This window comes from Neovison vison, chromosome 1, assembly GCF_020171115.1.
Source record: "Neovison vison isolate M4711 chromosome 1, ASM_NN_V1, whole genome shotgun sequence".
Lineage (NCBI taxonomy): Eukaryota > Metazoa > Chordata > Mammalia > Carnivora > Mustelidae > Neogale > Neogale vison.
This window is the reverse complement of record NC_058091.1, coordinates 277,905,657-277,931,835: the sequence shown is the minus strand read 5'-3', so window position 1 is coordinate 277,931,835 and position 26,179 is coordinate 277,905,657. Positions and strand designations below refer to the sequence as shown.

The 26,179-nt window shown below is 36.2% G+C and overlaps 1 protein-coding gene across 2 annotated transcripts in view; it reads left to right on the top strand.

The window, feature by feature from the left end:
• NDUFS4 (NADH:ubiquinone oxidoreductase subunit S4) overlaps window positions 1-25,057 on the top strand; it is a 116,488-nt gene extending 91,431 nt beyond the window's left edge. Inside the window, exons 5-6 of one of the 2 annotated variants that reach the window (XM_044231988.1) lie at window positions 20,517-20,620; window positions 24,922-25,057. In XM_044231988.1, coding sequence (XP_044087923.1) covers window positions 20,517-20,620 — 104 coding nt within the window. In that variant the 3' untranslated portion in view covers window positions 24,922-25,057. Of the gene's footprint in view, window positions 1-20,516; window positions 20,737-24,921 lie in introns of those variants that run through there. The other variant, XM_044231998.1, reaches the window with a different exon arrangement.
• The last annotated feature ends 1,122 nt before the right edge of the window (window positions 25,058-26,179 follow it).

The window sequence follows — 26,179 nt, the reverse complement described above, 5'->3', positions numbered from 1 at the left end:
GTATTAGTTTTTGAGATAGCCACCTAAAACTATTATTTATATTGATACTACTATCAACAAAAAAATGCAGATTTTTTTCTCCATTATCTATTAAGCCATGCAACATGGTAGTGAAGAGAGGTTTTGGAGTCAGTCCAGTTTGAATTCTGATCCTTATTATGCCACTTAGACTGTATATGATTTTGGATTAATTTCATAATGAACTTAATGTTTTCTCATTGTTGAAGTCATGATACTTTACTCATAGTCTATCTAATCTAGTACCTGATACACAAAAGATACTTAGTAATTATTGGTTCTGACCTTGAACTCTCTACATCTGCTATTTCTGCTGTTTCTCTCACTTGGATTTGCTAGCACTACTGTGTATTTGTACCTAATGCATTCTTCTTTTCTAAATGGTCAGTTGAATTTGAATCTGAGTTATCTATTTGAATGAGATAATGTCTACTTAAGTATATTTTTACTTTAAGACAATAAATGTAAAAGGTTATTACTGTTATCTAACATATTTGACTTATAAATGTGAAAGCACTATAAAGCTTATTATCTAAGATATTTGCTTTTTGTTTTTTTATAGATTACCATTATCTCCATTTTTTTTTTTTAAGATTTTATTTATCAGATAGAGATCACAAGTAGGCAGAGAGGCCCGCGGGTGTGGGGGAAGGGGAGCAGACTCCCTGCCGAGCCCGATGCTTGGCTCCATCCCAGGATGCTGGGATCATGACCTGAGCCCAAGGCAGAGGCTTTAACCCACTGAGCTACCCAGGCACCCCAGGTATTTGCTTTTTAAATATTTTACCCTTAGTATTATATACCTTATGATTAAGAGTGTGAGGCCAGAGTGCCTGGGCTTGGATCCTTGTTGGTCTCTTACTATTTGTATGTCTTCGTACTTCTGTTTTCTCTTGTGTACAATGGGCATTGTTATGAGGATTGAATTAGTTAATAGAAGTGTTTAGAACATAAGTAAGAACGTAGTTAAGTTTAATTGTATATAAGTTTATCCTATTCTTTTTAGACTTTTTAAAATCTGAAAAAAAATTTATAAGTAAAGCTTATTGAAACATGTTCTTGGCAGTTTCAAAACTTCTTAATTACAGAATTATTCTCAAAGTGGTCATAGTCTTTAAAATATTATTTTGATTTAAATTACTATTTAATTAAACTGTAATATAGCTTATCAAAAACAGTTCTATAAATGTTTTCCATCTTTGCAGCCTACCATATTTTGTGTCTGACACCTTGAAAATTATTCATTTGAGGTTTGCAATGTGAGTTTAGTAACAGGAAATCTAATTAAATTGTTAAATCTCTGGTTAATGTCTAAGTGGTCACCAGGACCATGACTACAGTTGCCATGTGAATTGCAGGTGTGAACTAGCCACTGCTGCTATTGAAATCACATGCTTTCACTCCAATTTCTGCCTCCCTGGGAAAGAAAATTGAAGAACATTATCAAAGTCAGTAGTGTAACTTGCAAAAGCTTTGTAGATAGTATCTTATAATACTATAGTGGATCAGGAATTTTAACCTACAAGGTAGTAGGAACCATATCCATCTTAGTCACTGCCTTGTCCCCAGCACCTAGCACAATACCTACATAATGGACATGGGTTATCTGGTAAAATTACTGACTTTCTAAAATACATTCTCTACTTGGAAATTTGAAGCCAGTCTCATCTCCTGGGAGAGTTCTCACTGATTATTCCATCCTTAAATTCACTATAATACTTGTGATCTGCCTCATTTATCTAAACATTCAGCATTGTATATTATATGTAAAAAGACTTTATATATAAAGTCCAGTTTCTCTAGTTATTGAGGCAGCAGCTCTAAGCAAATCATTGAAATGATACAGAATCATTGGGATGAGGGATCTTTTCCAACTACCCACATCTCTTGGGTAGGTGGATAGTGGAAGGAATATTCAGAAGGTTTCCCTCTCATACCTAATAACATTTTGTAAGCTAATGCTGTTGAAGGTTGGGTGAACCAATGTTCTGGTTAGTGAAAGCATTAGAAAGAAATGGTTTAGAACTTGTTACTAACATATAACAACTTGGATTCAGAGACTAGTAACTAGGACTCTCATTCCATAACTGTCTGGTTTACCAGAGATCTTGAGCAAGTCATGTTTCACTAAACTTAATCTTTGATAAATATGTCCTTCCTCTTTGAAATGAGAAATTGGATTGGATAATACTCAAAAACTATAGACTTGGGACGCCTGGGTGGCTCAGTTGGTTAAGCAGCTGCCTTTGGCTCAGGTCATGGTCCCGGGGTCCTGGGATCAAGTCCCACATCGGGCTCCTTGCTCAGCAGGGAGCCTGCTTCCCCCTCTGCCTCTGCTCGCTCGCTCTCCCTCGCTCTCTCTGATAAATAAATAAAATCTTTAAAAAAAAACAACAACTATAGACTTAAGGATATTAAGCTCATGGGCCAACTCATACAGTTTTATTTCTTTACTCTCTAGCCCAATAACTTACTCATTATATGCTCTAGAGGGAAAATTTGTTTTTGTTGATATCGTTGATTCTGTGTTGATAATAAACAAAAAAAATCTGGCAAAAGTTTTCCATTTAGGAATATTAAATATTTGCCTTTCAGTAGTGTCAAGAAACAGGTTAGGGAAAATCTGCCTTAAAAAAAAAGATAGTTTGTATACTCAGGGACTGTTCTGAAAATGAGCAACCTATACCTTTCATCCCCTTTCTTTGGTTTCCTGTTTTCCTTACTTCTAAACAGTTTCGAGAATCAGTACAATGAAGAATAAGATTTTCAGATTCATTTGCTTCCTAGAAATTTTTAATGCCTTCTAATTATATTTTGGTGTCAGGTAATGAGTATCATCATCACAAAGTTAACATTCATAAGACTAAGGCTTGAGTTTTCCACTCTGCTAAGGGCTTTTCATTTGTCCCATTTTATCCTCACTGCAACTCTGTGAAACAGGAACAATTATCATCCCATTTTGTAGATCAAAGAAACTGAGGTTTTAGAGACATTAATTAACATTAGTTAACAAGGTCATTATACTTGTAGCTGAATGAACAAGTTTTGTTTGAACACAGTTGTATTCTTTCATTTATGTATTGTCTATAACTGTTCTTTAGGTGCAATAGTAAAATTAAATAATTGTAATAGAGACCATAAAAGCCCCCAAAATCTAAAAATATTTTCTATTTGGCCATTTACAGAATTTATTTACTAATTTATGGTCTAAACCATTATATAGAAATACACATATACACAGTCTTAAAAATGAAGACCCTTCTGTGACATTTTTCTAAATGCAAAATACTATTTTTTTTTTTAACCTCTTGAAGGGCCTGTGCTTAAGGATAGATGTCTCAAAATTCAGAGTTCTTCACAAGGGCACCTGGCTGGCTCATTTGGTAGAGCATGCAACTCTTAATCTTGGGGTTGTGAATTCAAGTCCCACGTTGAGTGTGGAAATTACTTGAAATCTAAACAGGGGTGCCTGGGTAGCTCAGTTGGTTAAGCCACTGCCTTCAGCTCAGGTCATGATCCTATCCCGGAGTCCTGGGATGAGTCTTGCATTAGGCTCCTCGCTTAGCGGGGAGCCTGCTTCTCCTTCGGACCCTCTACCCTCTCGTGCTGTTTCTCTCTTTCTCAAATAAATAAATAAATATATAAATAAAATCTTCTAAAAAAATCTGAACAACAACAAAAAGCAAAGTTCTTTACAATATAAACACATCACTAGGTCAGTCAGACGCACGAACCTAGCTTTATGTGTCCCAACTCTTTGTCCTGCCTTATCCCCAGGCTTGTTGCATATTTTCTTCCATCTACAATTTTACTCATGCTATTGTTCCTTTTCATCCTTAGTCCTGCCAAGAACTACAACCTACCCCTTACAATAATATAGTTTAAACATTAACTCTTTCCTGCTCCCTTTTCTTATTCCTCTTTCGACCTCCATCGCCCAGCCTTTACTGGATGTGCTTTCTCTTTTAATTTACACAGTAATTTTTTCCTTTCTTACAGCTTTTACAGTACAGTTTTGAACTTTTTGTATTGCATTCTGTCAGACACTATTGTTGCTGGCACTGGGGGCTAGGCTGTGGGGATCAGTAGTTAAATAAGGCATGTCCTTGTACTCAAACTAATATTTTATTCCTCCTACTAGATTATAAGCACCTACATGGAAAAAAAACACCCAGTCCCACTCATCTTTTAATATACTTAATAAATATTTGGTGAGTTTGAACTGTACCTGTAATGATGTTATAAATTATTTTCCAAATCATGTTTTAAACTTTTAAAAAAATCACTTTAATTTGGCTAATTGTCTTTCAGAAGAACTGTTACTTCCCTGTAACTTGAAATCTGGAGAAAGAAAATTTATAGAATGATTAGCAATTTCTTCTATTTTAGTGTTAGTAAAATACAACCAGTGTTTCTCTAATATGGAGCTTATCTTGAGTTTATTAACAGAGAAAATTAAGAAGATTATTCCATAATGTTAGGGCTGTTTCCCAAGATGTAAGTTACTTGTTATAAACTTTTTTTTAAGGATACAGAGGCCTGGAAATTAATAAAACAAGACTAAGATCAATCACATAGTTCTTAACTGATAAGACCCAAGTTCCTAGATTCTAAGTTCAGTATTTTTTATATGATACTATGCTGCTAGTAGATCTTAAAAATTGATCATTATGATGTAGGAAATGGTTGGGGTTTGGAGCTATAGCCAAGAAAAGAACTCTTGAGATGTCTTTGGTATAAAAAAGTGGTTTTATTAAAGCATGGGGACAGGACTCTTGGGCAGAAAAAGCTGCACTCTGGTTGTGATGGGTGACTGATTATATACTTTCTTTTTTTTTTAATTTTTTTTTGATTATATACTTTCAAGTTGGGAGGGGGTTAGGGACAGCATAGGCCCCTAAGAATTTTGGAAACAAGGTTTCCAGGATCCTGAGGGGGCTGCTATTGTTAGGAAAAGGTCATTTATTACTGTTCGGTAATAACTCAGTCCTGAGATACTTCCGATGTATTTCCATGGGCCATATGCTTGAAAGGTGATTGCTGAGTATCTTGGAGGTTAGAGATAAAGTTTTCAAAGGAGTTTTTTTTTAATGTTAAGACTTACAGGATTGGGGGTTGGGATAAGATTGCCCTTTGCCTTTAGGGAAGTGTCAACATTGAGGCAGCTAAGCTCCTTAAGGAAGGTCACTCCTGCCCGTTTCAAGGACTTGTCAGTGGGCTGTAGGCAGTAAGGAAATTCTAAGTTTTTTCATTTGTCTTTGTTTCCCACATGATTTAGGTCAGCACTATCCAATATGGTACCCACATATGACTATATAGCACTTGAAATGTGTCTGGTTCAAGTTGAAATGTGCTATGTGTAAATATACACTATTTCAAAGACTAGGTATAAAAATTATCTAAAGTTTCTGTATTGATTACATATCTAAGTGATAATATTTTGGATATATATTGGGCTAGGAAAATACGATTAAAATATTTCCTAGTCATTTTTTAAAGTGCCTCCTAGGAAATTTAAAATTATATTGGGGCACCTGGCTGGTTCAGTTAGAAGTGTGTACAGCTGTTGATCTTGGGATCGTGAGTTTGAGCACCACGTTGGGTGTAGAGATTACTTATGTAAATAAATAGATAAACTTTAAAATAATTTTAAAGTTATTTTGAAGTTGTATGTAATTCACATTATTTTTCTATTCGACAGCACTGATCTATATAGTACTTAGCAATGCACAGAATATACATTCTACACATATTCTAAAGATTTCACTAATAAATGTTCTATAATGAATGTAAGAAATAGGAAAACCTTATCCAACTTTGAAAACCTCACATTTATATATATATATATATAGGGTTGAGGGCGGGGAGAAGCTGCATCAACGGAGAAAGGAGGAGTAAGGTAGTTGTGGAAAAATGTCGATGGTAGAAGGCCATATATATATATATATATATATATATATATATATATATATATATATTTTATTTGTTTATTTGACAGAGATCACAAGCAAGCAGAGAGGCATGCAGAGTGGGGGGGTGGGGGGCAGGCTCCCTGCTGAGCAGAGGGTCCATGGGGCTCAAGTCCAGGACCCACGAGACCATGACCCCAGCCGAGCTGAAGGCAGGGGCTTAACCCACTGAGCCACCCAGGCGCCCCTACATTTTATATTTTTAAGAAATACAGTTCTGTTCTTTATTCATACCCCGTATGAATCCAGGATAAGTGGAAACTCTTATGTTACATGTAATATAATAATGAAATAAAATAGCTAAAAGAGACCTAAATTATACCACAAGATCCCATTAATCACCCATTTTTCATTTCTTAACCATAAAAGGTATTGTGCAGGTTCATCTTTTTATATAAGAATTTTATGTAAGAATATATAATTTCTGAGACTAAAAGAAGTTCTCTTCCTCCTGCTATTAATAACTCCTGTAACTACCCTCCCTGCTTCTGTTTTGGTTAGGTCTCTCTTCTCACAGGATGTCACTACAGAGGACTGATTCTGTGAAACTAGGGAGTGGGAAAGAAGAAAAGATTGAATGGCCTCCCTGTGGTTTTCCCCTGCTCCCTACCTTCCACTCCCGCAAATCTTCTCAACCTTGCCCAACATACACACTAAGTAAAGAAGATATAAATACCCTGTGTCTTTTGGCTTTAACCCCAGGGCCTCATCCTGAAGGTCTCTCTTTGAGCTCAGCAAATATTCCAGAGGAACTCTTCAAAGATAACCTTTCTTTGTAAAAAGAGAAAAGAGTATCTGGGGTTTCCTCTGAAATGTAGATGAACCTCACTTTAGTTCTTTGTGTACTGAAAAGACCCACCTTTCTCACCCATTGTGGCTTTTGTCTTTCCTAGTGTTTCATGATAGGGTTGAGGGCGGGGAGGAGAAGCTGCATCAACGGAGAAAGGAGGAGTAAGGTAGTTGTGGAAAAATGTCGATGGTAGAAGGCCAGGATCTACTACCATTTACATGCTAATGAAAACCAGAAATGGCCTTTTCCCCGTTTGATCTGATTTGAAACTTTGTGACTTTCCTTTGGTAGGTCATTTTACCCCCTGTGTTTTTCTCATTGTTGTTAGCTGTAAAAACTCTTTGAAATTCTCAAAATAGAGGAGGGTTTCTTTCAGGAGTAGGGGGATAGAGGATAAACTGTGAAACTTCATTCTGTCCATAGTGGGTCTCTTGGGGAGGAAAACCTGCCTCTGAAGTCCTAGAAGGTAGAAACAGGGGAGGAAGCAGACAGGTCGAGCCCTGGATTCAGGAAAATAAGGAGGTAATTGGAGCTGTAGGATTTAAAATTATTCCAGAAGTAGACCCATCAGCAAAGTCTGGATTTCCACCTAACTTAAACCTTCTAATGAGGGTCTCAACCTCACATTCACTCATCTGTTAAGAAGACACCTTTGTTTCAAAAGCTAAGAATCAGGATTCCTACAGATAAAAAATTTGTGTTAAAGGATTTATTTTATTCATGTGATAAAAAGGAACTAGGTAGATGTTATAACCAGTTCAAAGTAAAAGTCAAAACAGCACAAATACACGTGGAAAAAAGGAATGCAAATGGAGCAGATGGAGGTTTTATGGGGGAGGGGCAGCTAATTAAATCAATACCAGTAGGACACAGGACATAATTTGCATATCTATCAGTCATACAACTTAAAAAGAAATAAAATAGCTGAAAGACAAGGAATTAAGCTGAAATCCGATAACCTGGAAGAGAAAAGGCATACTATATAGATAATGCAATTTTCTGATTTCTACTCTTTTTGTGATTTAAAAAAATCTCAAACATTATTTATGATCACAAAATTTTGGGCTAATATTTGGCCTGAGGATGTATTTAGGTATAGGAAGAACGAATAATTTGCAACTGTAGGAGAAGATAATTTTCCCTTTAACTTTATAGGTCTTGGCTGAGACCCCTGACTCTTATAACTAAAAGATTAACAAAGAAAAACAAACCGAAGTTTAATAACGTGTATACCTCCTATATACTTGGGGAAACTGGTAACTCCGAAATGGCCCTTGCCACATTAAGTACCATCTCTAGCTGAAGACGGAAGATTTTGGGAGTGGGCACTGGGGAGAACCTTGAGAGGTTATAGGGCAAAGTACCATAAACAAGGGTATAAATGTTATGCAGATTTTAATTCCAAGGCTTCTCCATTGGTGAATTTCCAGAGTTTTAGTCATCCTCCACTTCCTAGTACTGAGTGGGAGATACCTTTACAAATGGAGATTTCCCTTATAAATGTAAATGTCCCTCAAAAAAGGGCAATTTCTTCATTTTCGGAGATTTCCCTATGTTTACTGTTGTTGTTTTTTGTTTTTGTTTTTCTTTAACCACCTCAAAATCCTTAATGCCAAAAAGGCATTTTGGGGGGCAGAAGTCCTGCTGTTCTTTACCACATAAGCTCTCTTAAGTTTGCTTTGCTGAAATTTTTCATAAGGACTCTCAGATTTCTTCATGTATGTCTTCATGACCAATTACTTGCCACCAGACTTGTTCTGTGATGCCTATTAGTTTGGGCAAATTTTTCCTCCTTTTTCAAGGTCCCTAAAATACCCTAAGATCCTCTAAAAAGGTTCCTTACCACCTTAGGGAACTTTTGTAATTTGTTATCCTGGAGCCATGTCACTTTCCTGGAAGGATTTTGTCTACTTTTGTTCCTTAAAAGTGTCTGGTCATCTCTGAATAAATAAGTACATTGTCAAATATGTCAATCTAGGTATGGCCTTTGTTGCATGACCACAGAAGGAGGACATATTGAACATGTACAAATACCTATATTGCCATGGATATAAGAATATTCAACAAGAGTTCCTGAATTCTGTAGTGGTCATGCAGGGAGACTAATACCATTTACAAATGATACACATTTTAGTTTACAAAACAGTTGTCTACTAAATTGTAGATACCTTAGAAGAAAAGGGAAAGGACTTCCTTAAATGCCAAAAAAATTGAATATTGAAACAATATCAGAAGTACTCCGAACAGAAACTACATTCAGCCTTCATCAGTGCATTTAGTCCTATATAATTAATTCTTGTTTCCCTGGATCATAAATTTATTTGCAGCTCAGGTAGAGTTCTGGAAATCCTGACTCAGTTAATTGGTATGTCCTATAATTATTTATGCCATCAAAAGCCTGTACCCAGGAATACCTAACAGTCCTCTCCATGGAGCTCTGAAGGTGTCTTCCTTTGTTGAAGACAAAGTACTGTGGCCTGCAACTGATTTCGGGAGTTTTCAGGGTAGCGTCAGAGTAAAACAAAAAAAATCTATCCCTAAGTGATTAAAGGTTTAAGTTGGCTGTAATGAACATTACTGGTAAATTTCAGAAATGAAATGTAAACATTCATAAAAAGAATGATGCAACTTAAAGTCATTCCAAAAATGTTATATACAGAATATCTGTAATCAGTATTAAAGCCTGGTTTCAAAGACCATGAATGTCCATCTAACTTATAAAAACGGATGAATATTTACAGAGAAATAATAATAGTCCTGATATGTAATATACCCTGAATGTGACAAACACATAGTAAGCATATACCAGAAATAGGTCAAGAAAATCAAGTAAAGAGATTTAGTAGTCTGGGGAAGGTCCTAAACATTTGTATATTAATAAAACTCCATTGATAAGTGATACGGACTCCAATTTACATATACTGGCCTAGAATATACAAGATCCAAACTACAGAAGATGCTACGAAGTTGATGTTTTTAAAGATAACTGAAATTATGTCTGATAACCTGTAATACAGAGCAGTACCAGGGCTCTGATAAATAAAACATGGACAGTGAGGGCAGTGAGAATCTATACTTAGCACATAGCATGAATTTCTGGAATATTTATATTAATAACATTTTACTCACACAGATTTAACCTCAAGAGGGCTAAGTATCTCTTCTGACTTGATAACTCTTACAGTTATAACTCATTAGTACTGTGTCAAACTAATTATTTTCGATATCTCTCTTTCCACGAGGTTAAAAGAATACATCCTTGTGATAGTCCAGAGGCCTTCTGAGGAACCTTGAAAATAGTTTTAGGTACAAAGGTAATCTGAATTGTTCATTTTACATTTAGGCTGTTATTTTGGGGAGGCATAAATTTTAAAAATGTCAGTAGATTTGCACACTTAGGATAGGAATAGGATCGTGGGTGTGAGACAAACAGTACTTGACTGCTCATTTCAAACGGATGATAAAACTTACAAACATAAAAGGTAACATGACTGTAAAGATCCTGAGCTCTTATGGAAGTCATTAAAGACTCCATCATCATAAGGTTAGGAAGTCATAAGGAAGTCTTCATATAAGGTGGTTCTGGTAAGCCACAGAAACTGAAATCTAGGCAGATTAGACAAAAAGAATTACCCTTCATGTTGTAGGTAGAGGCAGTAAATAGTGAACTAATGAAATAAGCCCACCCATACTGAGCAAGCTTTGCTAAGATTTTAATACCTTTCATAACTATTCATACTTTTTAGACATACTGTAAGGGAAATAAAATATATAACTTTCAGTATCCATTCAGGTTTTTGTCCTTCATCATTCTCTTTCTCATTTTGAATATTTACTTTAGGACCTAACTGTGTGGTGACCCAACCCAATAGGGTGGCAGCTGCAGTGTGGGAGGTGTAAGAATTCACCCAAGGCAGAACAAATGGTGGGCAAGATAGCAAAGACTGGGACAAAGGGGTGGTGAGGGACCACAGTTACTGAACAGGGTGAGGGAGTGTGGAATTTTCCCTTTTTCGGTAATATTAGGAACTGTGCTGGGTTGTAATTGGTCCGTTAGGGCTTATGGCTGTTTCCAGGTGTGGTGGGTTCCTGAGCCTATTTGCATTCAGCTTGGTGGTTCGCTGCGGGCCCCTTTGCCTTGATCAAGTTTCCGTTGTTCAAGTTGGTTGCCTGAAAGAGACCTCTATGCTAACTAGTCTCTTTTTCCGTTGGTAAACAGAAAACACATCTCATTACCTTGCGTAGGAAGTCCTACCTCACTACCACTATTGCTCCTAGGAGAATTTCATATTTATTAAATCTTTTAACCAAAGGTAACTCTGATTTCATAGAGAAAACCGATCATTGCGAACTGTTACACACTAATATTTAAATAAACTAGCAAAACTTCTACAACCACGTGCACTCTTTATGAACTTCTCCAAGTGGCAAAAATGAATATGTCCATTAAACCCAAAGATACAGCCTCTCTATACCAAATTAAAAAAAGAAGCAAAAATATATAAACTTAAATTTTGCTTAGTAATCAGTAGTTTAGTATTCTTAGAAATACTCTAAGTATCTAATAAATATCCATTAATATCATCTAAGGTTGTAAGTTAACCCAAAGTCTTGGAAATTAATTTTCAAAGTGATATACTACAAAACTTAGTTACTATTAAAATTACCAGAATGAAGAATCATTTTGGATAATACAAATTTATATTTTTTAGGATTATAAACATTAAACAAAAATAATGCTAGCTTATTTGATCAGTAAACTTACTAAGTTTAGAAAGAAAGAAAGATCTGTGCTTGGTATATTTAACAATAAACTAAAGAAAATATAGCTGCTTTTATTAAATCAAAATGATTAAATTTGTCTTGTTTGCCAAAGATCACCTATATTTTTAAAAGATTGATGTATTATTTATTTGAGTGAAAGAGAGTGTGTGCACATGTGCAATGGAGGAGGAGCAGAGGGGGTGGTGCTGAGTGCAGATCCTGACGCAGGGCTCAGTCCCACAACCCTGAGGTTGCAGCCTGAGGTGAAACCAAGAGTAGGGTGTTCAACCGACTGATCCACCCAAGCACCCCATATGTTACCTATATCTATATATATTTTTAAAGTTTTTGTTTATTCATTTACATAATCTATGTACTCCATGTGGGGCTTGAACTCACAACCCTGAGACTGAAAGTTGCATGCTCTTCTAAATCGGCCACGTGCCCAAGACTTACCTGTGTTTTTTGTTATTTGAATTTGAATTCTTAAATATTCCTTAGGTCTTTAATTCCTTAATAATGCTTTTTTTTTTTTTTTTTTTTGAGTACATGAGTCCCAGCAGGGGAGGGAGTGGGGGTGGGTAGAAGGAGAGCTAGAGAATCTCCAGCAGACTCCCCACTGAGCCTAGAGCCCACTGGAGCTCAGTCTTAGGACCCTGAGATCATGATGTGAGCTGGAATTAAGAGTTAGATGCCTAACTGACTGAGCCACCCAGGCATCCCAAGAATACCTTTTTTAAATCTAGCACATTAAGACTATTTAGAAGTTGAATTTCCTTGTTTTCTAAGAATTTTAGGAATTCTTATATAAGCACTTATTTTTTCTAGAAGCCAATCAAAACAGAGCCTCTTTAAGAGATTTTACTATCTAATTCATTAATGACATGTAGAGGTAGGAAAACATAACCCATACATATATAATGAGAAGTAAAGACACTTTTGAATTAATAGACATGTAGACAGACCAGTATCACACAGTTTATAACTTCAGTTCTAAAATTTCAGTCATGGGTTAACAGTTAACACAGAATTATGAAGTTCACTGGTGTATACTAAAGAGCTGTTCTCCTCTCATTGAGCACAAATTTTTCATTTGTTTAAGCTCAAATAGACTGCAAAGACCAAAAGACTAGATTTTTCTGTCTTTTCATCCTATTTAGAGAATAGATCTCTAAAACCAATTCCCAAACTTAATAGAGAGCAAAGTTAAAAATAGAAAAACAGGGAGTCAGCAAAATTCTCTTGTATTTGCCTCTTGGGGCAAAGAAAAGACATACCTGAGCTTAAAATAAGGTGCACCACTTTTGGTGAAGAAGTTTGCCAGGCTTTGGTTGGTGAATCTGTTAGATGTCTCAGTGGGACTTCCAAAATTGTGAAAAGAGTATTTTCTGGAAAAGATAAAATCTTATATATAGATATATAGATTAATACATATAGATATAGATTAATACATTTTTTAAGAATTTAGTTTACTGGGGCACCTGGGGTGGCTCAGTGGGTTAAAGCCTCTGCCTTCGACTCAGGTCATGATCCCAGGGTCCTGGATCGAGCCCCGCATCGGGCTCTCTGCTCGGCAGGGAGCCTGCTTCCCCCTCTCTCTCTGCCTGCCTCTTTGCGTACTTGTGATCTCTGTCTGTCAAATAAATAAATAAAATCTTAAAAAAAAAAAAAAAAGAATTTAGTTTACTCATGAAATGAGGAAACGAAGCCGATGTTATAACCAGTTCAAAGGAAAAGTCAGTAAGGCACAAATTTATATAGAGTAAAAGAGTGTTGAGATGAATTACAAATGGAAATAAAACTGTTTTTTCCAGAGGAGGTGGGGAAGAGTCACCAGGCAGGACAGAGTTTATGTATCTGTTACAGTTGGTTCTTATTATTCAGAGTAGTTATGATCTCTAAGGTCACCAAAAACACTAGAGAGTACTGAAATATTCCTCCTAAGAAATATACAAAGTTAGATTCTTTCGAGACTCTGATCACAAAATTTTATCAATACATACATAACCTTTTAAAAATGTGATTCTAGGGGCATCTGGGTGGTTCAGTGGGTTAAGCCTCTGCCTTCAGCTCAAGTCATGATTTCAGGGTCCTGGGATCGAGCCCCGCATCGGGAGGGGCTCCCGCTCAGCAGGGAGCCTGCTTCCCCCATCTCTCTCTGCCTGCCTCCCTGCCTACTTGTGATCTCTGTCAAATAAATAAATAAAAATTTAAAAAAATAAAAATAAAAAATGTGATTGTGTTCAAATGTTTAAAAACACCTTATTTAATATGTATTGTTGATTCATGAACATTGAACTCGTAGCCAGCAGCACCATAACTTAAGCCTGAATGAAGCTTATCTAACATATATATATATATATATATATATATATATGTACATCCGAGCCTTCTTGTCCTTAGGAACACTAGTAAGTGCTAGAACACTACATCTGTGGGGCCATTTTAAACGGCAAATTCATCAACAAGAAGCACAAAAATGCCACTGTAAATAGACCACGAAAAGTACTCTTGTACAGTATGAGATCTGAAACAAGGCACAGAGCATTACCTTGCTTGACCTCATCTGGGACCACGTATGTACACGGAGCGACTCAAATTTTCATTGCTCTGTGTGTGTCGCTAATGACCATGGAAGCATTGTGAATATTGATTTGGGGGTTACAAGTAAATTTTAGTGAACAAATTCACAAATTACGAGGACTGTTTGAACCTATATTTTACAGGGTTTCGAAATAAAGACCATGATCAGAGAGCTGAGATCTGGTGTGCTGTAGACACTGCATAGTTTTCTGATGAAGCCCCAGCTTTTTTCTTCATCATTCCCTCTTCTTAGTCCCCAGTCCAAGGTACTAGTTGTCTTTGTGGCCAGGGAAATGTTTGACTCCTGAGCTGCTGAGCTGAGACTCCTGAGAAACAGAGATAGACATGTTGGGTGGGGAGAGGTATTTAGATTCCCAATTGGAGGTTTGAAATAATTTATCTCATGGAGATAATGTTAAACATGGTGGTTTAGTCTATTCCTGGTGTATTGTGGGTTAAGTGGGGTTTAGAAATCCCTATGCACGGACCACACCCAAACCAATTACATCAAAATCTCTGAGAATGATTTTTGGACATTTACCACTGTTGTATAGTCTCTTTCTCTAGAAAAAAAATGTGTTCTCAATTTCTAATGACTGATTTTCACATGTACTTTTGGAACACAAACCAGTTTATTTTGTGGCAAATTCTGAATAATGTGGTTCCAATTACTGCCTTGGAAATAAAAAAATATTGTATAGCAACTATATTATTTGAAGAGATAAAATTTAAGGGGGCCATTGACTATTACATCAAAGGTTGGATATTTTTTGAGGTGTTGCAGCTGTGGCAGGTGTGGGGTGTTACTAATCTAATAAATATTTCAGGTGCCTCACATTTTCACCTTATTTGCTTGTTTAAATAATTTTATATAATTTTCATGGAAAGAACTGCTTTGCCAATGTATCCCAGCCCATTATTTCTCCATAATATTTTCTAAAAGAAGATCTAAGATACTTTCAAATTAATCTGAACTCCTCCCATGCCAAATATTAGGTACTTGGGAATTTCAAAGTAGAGGGACTTCTAAAATGAAATTCCTCAAAGACTATCATAGCTCCCCAGCCCCCTTTAAATTATATTTTAAAAGTTACGCTTTGCTTTTACCTAGGCATAATATAGGTACATGGCCTGGCGACAACCCTTGAAACCCTCCAAGTATCCACATACCTCACTTTGGCTTCCCAAAGTCTTTTCTATTCTGATCCTGTGCCTCTGTTAGCAGTGACTGCCAGTTATGTCATTTTGTGCCAAATTTGCAGTACTTCTCGCTTTGTATACAGATGGGCAGTAGGAAAAACCATTAAACTATTCCCTTCTGAACTAATGTCAGGGTTTGAGATTAGATTATTACAGGAGAAAGACATTTTATAGGACGTGAACCAGGGTTACTAGAGGTAACATTTCACAAGCAATAAAACCACTGATGACCATTTCTCTATTTTTGCATTACTGAACCATAAATAAAATGGTTCTGTAAATAAAAGTGTAAATAAAAGTATTCTGTCTCATACATAGAATTCACAAGTTAATTGTCATGATCTGGTTTTGTTCACAAGCCTTTTGTGGATGTTTTTTGGTCTCTGATTTTTGGGTTTTGAGCTTTGGGCTTTTTTGGGCACACTTGAAAGATTACACCAAACATTCATATCTTAGGAAGTAGACTATCTCAACCACAGTCTGGAGATCAACAAAATAAATGGGCATCTTTCCAAAAAAGAAATTGAGCAAGAGATATTACAGGTCACATTTTAAGTTTACCACAGTATTTGCCAGAGGTACTTCTCTGATACTAGGGCTTAAAGATCAAAATATCTTTGTGAAAGCATTCCAGTGTGTGTAACAGCAAAGGGAGTCAGCTTCTCATCATTTAGGTGCTGGTGGTTGGATTTGTGGTTAATCCGTGCCATATGGCTGCTCTCCTCAGTGGGAAGTGACAGCAGCCCTAGGAGCTTACTCCATCCCTGGGGCAGCTGCTGTGGACTCAGTTGCTTTGATCTTCTTCTGTTACACAGCTGGGAAGAGTGAAGGCTGGTTTTCAGTGTCCTAATAGAACAACGTATCAGGACCACTGTCATAGACTACACCTTGATTTTGTAAAGCATTCTTCAGAGAATGCAAGTGTTTTCACTCCATGATCTCTTTCAGAAACTTAAGTTTGAGGGTTTTTTTAAAAGTTAGTGTTGAAAAGAAAATTCGTACAGAAACTTAACATTTCACAAATAAAATTCCATTCTTAAATTTTTACATTCTATTTCTTGCAAGTTACATTAGGTTCTTTCTTTTTAAGAACAACTTTCCCTAAGCACAATTCATGTAACTTATCCATTAAGTATGCATGTTTAATGTCCTTTTAAGTGTTGTTCTTCTTATGGTTATTTTCTCTTTTTAGCTAACGCTCATTGCTTGCTCCAGTAGCCTTTATATTGCCACAGTACTACAGAAAAATACCTTGGGAAAGATTGTGGTATGAAGAATCGTTAATCCATGCGCTGTACGGTAAACACTTTAGAGAAGGATGCTTAGAAACGTGGTCAGATTCTTAATCGAGTTCCCAGTCAAACGAGCAAATGTTCATCCTACCATCAGTCTCACATAGTAGAAAAGTTTTCTCAGCCATGGAGAGAAAATCCAAAAGGAGATTTATGTAGACTCTGAGTTGAGTTTCAGTCTCTTGTGAGTTCTCATTAGACTTCCTCATATCCTTTTCCTTTTACTTAGAATTAGCATATTGTTGCTTGTGCGGCTTTGGGAACAAAGTTGTTTCCCACGGAAAAATGTGAGGAAGAGATTTTTCCCCCCATACCTCTCCTTACAATCATGGGTGGCTGTGGTAGAGCAGTAATATAGAAATGGATACTGTTAGCAAGTGCTGGTTTCTTCCTTGTGTGTTTTTGTTTTCCCAAGGTGCCTTGCCCATCCACATTCCAGTCCTTATAATGATACTTCTATTTATTGTTGTTATCACCATCAATAGAACTATAATCTGGCTCATGATTCCCAAGAGCCAGGTCACTCCTTTGTTACCAGGAGAAAACCCAAACCAGTTGTTCTTTATGTGTACAAAATCCCAGTCTTCTCACATTGCAGTGACCCTGACAGCATTTTGAGACTCCATCAACAAAACATAATAGAGCTATGTCTCCATTCTGACATAATTTTTTTTTTCTCTCTGGTGACTGAAAAACTGATTAACAACATAAATGAGACAGTGATTTATCAGTATGTGTTCGTGTATAATACCAATTCCTAAATATGTCCAAGTACTTTCTCATTTCTTCTTCAGTTCCTCTGATACTGTTTTTCATTGGACTGGAGAGTGTGTGTTGGGAAGGAACCAGGAGTAGAGAGGGAACTTAGCTTCTCTGACCCATCACTTGGCAAGAAGAGTTCCTGGAGGCGTGGGGTAACTTGCCAGCAATCATTGTAACTAGACAAAGAACCTACTACACTAGAAACCTTTCCTTTCTCCACAAGTGGGGTGGGGGGTGGATGGACATATTGCAGACATAGACTTACTTTCCAGGCTTTCTTGGAACAGTCTTTTCAATACATTTATAAAAACAAAGGTTGAGGGGAGTTACAAAATCACAAAGATTGAAAGAAGTTGGGTGAAATAGATAAGAACTGCAGTTACAAAATGCTTTTAAAGAAATGTAGTTTTATTTATGAGGTGGTTAGGTACATAGCTTTAAAGTCAACCTCGGTTAAAAACCCTGACTTTGCCACTCCGCCATGTGGCTTTAGGCTGCTTATTTATCTTCTCTGTGCTTTATTTTTCCTAAATAATTAAATATAAAATTGGGGTATATATAATGCCTACTTCATAAGCCAAGCAACCTATGATCTCAGTTTTAAAATTCTATAAAAATACATGTAAAGCACTTAGCAGAGGACTTAGAACATCCACATAGCTCACTCTGATCTCCTTCAGATCTTCAGGCAAATGTGACCTTCTCAAGAAGCAAGGTCTTCCCTGTGTGCCCTCTCTAAAATGCTTTTCTTTAGTTCTCATTAGCATAAAATATGTATTTAATCATAGGTATTACTGTATTAGCACCTAATATACCATGCCTTTACTTACCAGTTTCTCTTCTGCTAACCTGAAGAAATTTGGGATTTATTCACTGCTATATCTCTGGTTTCTCAACAGTCCTTCACACAGAATATGTAATCAATAATATTTATTAAATGAATAGTAAATGCTTAGTAAATATTGCTATACCTCCTTTATTGACTTGTTTTTTATAATTAACAGCATCATTTGCTGGTTAATGTAGGAAGTGCTTGAGAAGTTTATAATGTTAAAATTACCATGTTCAGTTCACGGTATTAATTTGCTTACCAAAATTCCTTTCTGTGGTTAATTCAAAACTACTGTGTTTTCAGTGTGATGGCAGTTTTATTTACATTAATGCTTCACTTCATATAGAAGATGGGTTACTAGACAGTTACAAGTCAGATTTGAGACAGAAAGAATATCTTACTTATGCTATAAACCACAAGAGACACGGTATTAATTAAGGCAAAGGCTCCAGAATCAGATTCTTTGTTTAAATCCTGAGTCTGGTCCTTTCCTAGGTGAGTGAGCTTGTGTTAGTCACCTAATCACTGTGTGCCTCAGTTTTCTCAGTTACATAAAGGAAATATTAATTCATATACAAAATTTAGAAAAGTACGTTTTTCATGGAACTCAATAAATGATTATTAAGTGTCAGGTGTTTTCTAAGCAATTCACATGAACAAGTTCGTTTAATCCTCCTGACAACTTATGAAGTAGGTACCATTCTTAGGCCAGTTAGTAACGTTTTTGAAATGCAAATAGCCACTTGTTAATGTACTTACAAGTTCAGGTCATCTTAAAGTAAGACATAGCTTTCTGGGTTTTTTTCTGTTTTAATGGATTAGAAAGTACTCAAAACTTTACTCTGTGAAAGTAAGGTTATGTTTAAGCAAGTAAATTGAATCAATATTTTTGCTCCTGGATTCTGATGTTTTGTTTGTATTTTTAAACGATTTGTTTCATTTGCTTTCCTGCTTCTCAGTTTCCTTATAGCACATGAACTTTCTTTGAAGATGGGAGTTCTAGCAATGGAATTATTAATTATTTCCTCTTTGGGGCACTAAAATAAGCAGTAGTAGCAGTATACTTTGATGACTTGATTTCTACGGGCTTCACTTTTGTGGCAAAATTAATTCTGAGGGGCTACTGAAACATAAGCTTTTGTGGCAGCAAATATTATACCCACCAAGAGGCACTAGAACTCATAACAACTCACAAGATCAAAAAGTTTACTTAATGAGACATATAATAGTTCAGACATTTTATACATGACTGCATGATTCAGCAGCCATGGATCAAATGTTTCAAGATTAATTATTTGAAGAAAGTCCTCAGAATGATAAATTACAGGGATAGAAAATGAATCCTATGAAGAAAAGTGAAAGTTAGAGAGGTTGCTTGGACTAGGAACAGAACAATGACTTAATTAGATCTTCAAGAAGGAGGATGTTCAAGGGTTGTTCTCCATACCTTGAACTGAGGAACTGGACTTAAAGCAGAAGAGGTGGCCATGAATAAATCCAATTTTCAAAATTACAAAACGCTGAGAAGGGCTTTGGAGAGAAGAGACAAAGACTCTCAGAAACAGACCGTTCCCGCCGCCACTAGTTCTCACCCCTCTATGCATAAAAATCTCCTAGATCAGTAGTTAAAGTACAGATTCCCAAGCTCCTGCCAGAAATTAGCAATTAAACTTCGGTCAGACCAAAGAATCTGCATTGTTATCTACTACTTTCATGGGATTCTAAATAGATAGCCCTTTAAGCAAATGTTGAAAAGGTTTTTTAATTTAATCAGTGGCCTGTCAAAGCCCAGAGAGCTGAACCAAATAATCTTTAGGTCTACTCCCACTCTGTCATTTACACAGGTAACTGCGTACATAGATATGTTCACATGAACATGTATGCTTTTCTGTATTGCTTTGAGTGAGATCCAAATTGTTGTGAAGGCATGAGCTTTTAGGAAATAGGTTATACTGCTCAGTGTTCCCACTGCAGTTATTAAAGACGACACATATTAAACCACATAGAGAAATAGAAAATTTTACATGAATATGTAACCATCAGTAATTGAATAAGGAATATTGAGCAAGGAGAAGTCACATCACGGGTTACACTTTGGAGATCAGTAAATCATCTTCAGGCAATATTTTGGGCTGCCTTGTCACAAAGGATTATAAGGGAAAATATTACTAAGTATTTATATTTCAGATGTGCTGACATGTACTCCTCATGATAAATGAACATTAAATTTATGACAGCTTCTGCTTGCTGTGCTCTTGAGGTATCCTCTTTAATTCTGTTTCTGTGGGTTTGTTTTTGTTTTCTAGGGTGGAGCTATGACATTGAAGAGAGGAAGGTTCCAAAACCCAAGTCCAAGTCTTATGGTGCAAATTTTTCTTGGAACAAAAGAACAAGAGTATCCACAAAATAGGTTGGCACTGACTATATCTCTGTGCTTGACTGTGAATAAAGTCAGCTGTGCAGTATTTATAGTCTATGTATAATACATCTCTTAATCTCCTAATAAATTTGACCTTTAACCACAAATCTACACTTTGTGATGCCTGTTTTAAATGTTTTTTGATGTCTCAAAGTGAACATATTTTAATTTCCTGTTTATAGAGATTTGAGGTGATCATACCTCTAGGAAATACCAGTACTTAAAATTTATTAAAAGGAATGCTTGAAATCAGCTGCAACATTGAAGTTTTATACTTGGTTCTTTATAGCCATTCTCAAGTTAATAGTTTTTATGAATTACCAGCCATCATTATTATAATGCTGTCTTAGAATTTCTGTTTTATCTGAGGTTAGAGAAATTCAAGATTACACTGCAATCTAATAAACCCAAATCTCTTTATTATTGAGGTTTTCTTAATTTTGTGGGGGTTGCAGAGGAAGAGGGAGAGAGAGAATCTTATGCAAGCTTCACACGCAGCCTACTTGGGGCTCGATCTCACAACCCCGAGATCATGACCTGCGCTGAAATTAAGAGTCAGATGCTTAACTGATTGAGTCACCCAGCGCCTCTGAGGTTCTCTAATTAGAACCTTATATTCTCTGAGTTTGAGTCTGAATCTGAATGAATTGTGTTCCGTACTAAATTCTGCCCAGGAATTCACATTCATGATTATGTATGGTTCAGATGAAGATTTTATATTCTTATGAATTGAAAGACTCCAAGAAAATAATCGGTTCATTATTAGAGATTTTTTTTATAGTCACTGTTGTTTTTGTAAAATAGACATAGGTACATGTTCTTGTTATGTCTTAATCACTTAGGTCATCCAGTATGAGTTATCAAATAGCATATACTCCTGTCAGCCTCTTCAGTAATCATTCTGTATGCTAATCTTCATCATAATTCTGTTAGGTAGGCACTATTATCCCCCCATTTTGCAGAGGCATAAATCAAGGCTTAATAGGGCTAAATAACATCAAAATCACACAAATCCTAATTGTCAAAGCTAGTACTTGAACCCATATCTGTCTTCACATCCCATACTTTTAATTACTTTAGTTATAGAAAGATAGGATTGATGGCAGATGATTTCTCTGAATTGCTAATAAATTCTTTGTTACAAAAGTTATATACTAATTATGTACTTTCTCACAATTATATTTCATAAAAACACTAATAGGACATTGACGTAGTGCAACAAATAAAACACATCAGAGTATAAATTTGTATAATACTGTTTTGAAGAGCAAGCTCTTCTCAAAAATATTAACTATGTATTCCATGTAATTCTAAAAATCCTCATCCTGACAAATAGACCATAGATATACACAGAGTTGAATGTAAAAAGATATTACAGAAGGGTTTCTAATAGCTGATAAGTTGAAACTATTTAAATGTTTATTAAAGGAGGAATGGAGTTAAATGGAGTGTTACATAGCCATTATAGAGAACAGGAAGTATCTATGAGCAGTTTGGAACAATGTTCAATATATACTGCTAAGAAGAAAAATATAGGAATAGTAGATAACATCTGGGGGTGAGGTTTGGCAGCAGGTGCTTAATACATATGTGCACCTAGAATATTTGGGGCAAGATATGTAAGAAACTAGTAAGATGATTTTACCACTGATTGTGGGGGGAGGAGAGTCTTGGATCTTTTAATTTTTATTTTTAAAAATTTTATTTATTTATTTGACAGAGAGAAATCACAAGTAGATGGAGAGGCAGGCAGAGAGAGAGAGAGGGAAGCAGGCTCCCTGCTGAGCAGAGAGCCCGACGCGGGACTCGACCCCAGGACCCTGAGATCATGACCCGAGCCGAAGGCAGCGGCTTAACCCACTGAGCCACCCAGGCGCCCATCCCTCAACTTTTTTTTTTAAGATTTCATTTATTTGAGAGCGTGAGGGGACGGAGGTGGTGAAGGGGGTTGGAAAGGGAGAGAGGGAGAGGAAGAAGTGGACTCTCCACTGAGCAGGGAGTCTGACCCGGGTCTTGATGGCAGGACCCTAAGATCAGGACCTGAGTGGGAAGCAGGCACTTCACCAACTAAGCCACCCAGGCACCCTGGGTCTTTCAACATTTAATACAGTGTTTGAATATATTACTATAAGGGTATATTATCTGTGTAATCGAATATATATAACTACAAAATCTATACACAATTTATATCTTACTTGAAAATTACACATACTACTTTTTAAATTACTACTTTATTAGAATTTTATTTCAAATAAACGGCAAAATGTTAAAATACCGCCATTAAGAAATTCCACAGATACTTCAGTGGTGTAAGTTTAAATTTCACTTAAAAGAAACCTGTTTGGGGGTGGCTCAGAGGGTTAAGCCTCTGCCTTCAGCTCAGGTCATGATCTCAGAGTCCTGGGATCGAGCTCCGCATCGGGCTCTCTGGCTCCCCGCCCTCCCTCTGCCTGCCTCTCTGCCTACGTGTGATCTCTCTCTCTGTCAAATAAATAAATAAAATATTAAAGAAAAAAAAAAGAGACCTATTTGTATCACATACAGTAAGGCAGCACGAGTTGCCTTCCAAAAGAGACTTCCAAAAGTTTTCTTCCAAAAGAGACTTAGTGTTTCACCTTCACTTTGGTTTGTAATACAACATAGCACTCTTTGTGTTACTCTGGTAGAACTAGCTTCCTAGGCAACCTCATGCATTAGTTGAAAAAGTCAGTATTGTTCTTTTGTACTATCTGGTCCTAATTTGCATAATAAATCAGTGCACCTCTGTTTCTGGGTTGTTTCCATCTTTCTCATTACTCTATAGGTGCTGCCAATAGAGTGACTTTTATGTTCATATTTAGTATAATTTCTAATTAATTTCGGTAAGACTAGCATCATTTGTTGTTTGAGATTTTTTTTCCTTTTGGGGTAAGTATGACCAATCTGAAAAGGAAGAATAACCTAGATGTCTCTTATTTTTATAACCTATGTTTAATGCTAAGGGATCCTGTATGTAAAAGACAATTAACAAAACACAGTCTACAAGTAGACTAAAGTGTACTGTCAACACAAATTTGCTTTACTTTTTTCCACTATTTTAAAAAATTTTGGTACTATCTTTTTGATTGTGGATATCAAGTTACTGCCTTTATTGACTGAACCTGAACCCGAGTTACTTAGTTTTTGGTTGTAAACTGTAGTGACAAAAAGGTGATCTGTTCATTAACAGAAGTTTTTACTTGAAGACTACTCTGTGCTATATACTATGTTATATACTACATTACACCCTGGGTTTACAGTGGAACAAGACTGGAAAGTCTCTGCTCTCAGGTTTCTTGTAGACCTAAAGTGGGAGCTTATATTCTACCAGCAATTGCTAGTCATTTTGTATGAGTAAAGAAGATTGATTTAGGCTACTTGGACTTGAATTCTGGTTCAACCACTTACTAACTTAGTGATCCTTATAAAGTTAATTAAATTTCTCTAAATCTCCATTTCTTCATCTCCAAAATGGAGGTATTTACCTAATGGGATAGGTGCACATCAAATGGTATAATCAGAGTAACTGCTTGCTGAGCACTTACTATGTCATGTAGGGGAAACTGCAACACATTGTGTGGGAGTTCTGTCTCCTGTAGAAAGACATCTTTGAGGACTCCTGTCCTATGAGACTGGTCTCCTAGAACTCTCTGACAGGACAGTTTGGTGCTAAGCATATATCGCTTTGTATTTTAAACTATATTTTAGAATTCTTTCTTTAAAATATTTGTACTCTGGGGGTGCCTGGATGGCTCAGTTGGTTGAGTGTCCAACTCTTGATTTCGGCTCAGATCATGATCACGGGATTATGAGATTAAGCCCCAAGTGAGGCTCCCCGCTCTGTATGGAGTCTGCTTGAGATTCTTCCGCCACCCCTGCTCCTCTCCCAGCTCGCTCGCTCTCTCTCAAAATCGAATAAAATATTTGTACTCTGATTACAGAAGTATTGCAGAAATACTTGATCTACACAGAAGTCTTAAAGATGAATATAATCACAAATTCCTCCTATCTCAAGACAAACATTACTAGACAGTTAGTGTATATGTTTCTAGTATTGTTTTTCTATTCCCTATATATACATATGTTGCTTTTATAAAACAAATTGTAATAATATTGTACATACATTTTTAAAAAGAAATTGAATTGGTATCACTTTTTAACTGAGTGTATGTTTTCCCATGACATTTTTCTATAACAGGATATTTAATGGTCAATTTAACTTTTTTTTTTGAACATTCAGATTTTTCTAATTTTTTGCTTTTATATTTTTACAGGTAGAACTTACCTCTTCAGCCATACTGTAAATGAGAAGAATAAGAATTACAGCTTCTTTCTCAGTGTCTTGCGCAAAGGCTCATTCATGGGAAAACTCAATAAACAATGTTTAGTTTGATGATTCTACAAACCAAAGCTGATACTTCCCATTCTCTTTTGGTTTTCAGTTACTATGTCTTTGAAATTGTTAAGTGGTTATTTACTGGAACTCAGGTCTAGCTGCTTGAGTCAATGATGTTTACGCTCAACTAAAAATTGGACCAGGCACTAAAGAGTTACCACTTTTAAAGATTTTAGGTAATCTCTATACCCAACATGGGGCTCACACCCACAACCCTGAGATCAAGAGTTGCATGCTTCACCAGCTAAGCCAGGCTAATGCCTCTGGAGAGTTATTTTTATTTTACTATTTTTTAAAATTTTATTTACTTATTTGACAGAGAGAGAGATCACAAGCAGGCAGAGAGGCAGAGAGAGGGGAGGGGGGAAGCAGGCTCCCCACTGAGCAGAGAGCCCAATGTGGAGCTCGATCCCAGGACCCTGAGATCATGACCTGAGCCGAAGGCAGGGGCCTAACCCACTGAGCCACCCAGGTGCCCCTGGAGAGTTATTTTTAAAAGTTCTTTTTCTTTAAATTTTAGGAGTCGGGTTTTTTTTTTTTTTTAAACAGTCTTGTGTTTCATCCTAAACAATCTCCCATAAATTTCAAAAATTGGGAAAAAGTTAATTATACATTACATTGGATTTCTGTGAAAGATAAATAGAAAATCTATATGGATAATGAAAATTAAATCCCAAAATAGAAAAAAAAGATTAGATTCCAAATTGTGATCTAATGATCACCCAGAAATATAGAAATAATAACATCTGTGCTTTGGTCCTGGTTGGGCTAGATTTAGGCAGAGAAAACTGAATGTTGGAATTTGACAACTCTGGGAACCTGATGAAAAGCTTCACTGTCTCCAGTTACCAGTTTAACAAAAAGAATCCAGATTTCATTATGGTAGGAAGCATACCATGCTGATTTTGAGAATAAAGTTTGCCAACAAAGATCTGTGATACTAATGTATTATAACTTAATAGATTTTCTCCTTATCTAAAGGTCACCAGTCATATTTTTAAAGTCCTTCTCACTAGAATTTTCCCTAAATTTTTATTATTAAAACAATAAAAGTTGAAAATAAACATTCATATACCCTTCTCTTAAATATGCTAGTGAACATTTTGTCACATGTGTTTTCCTTTCCTTCTTGCACA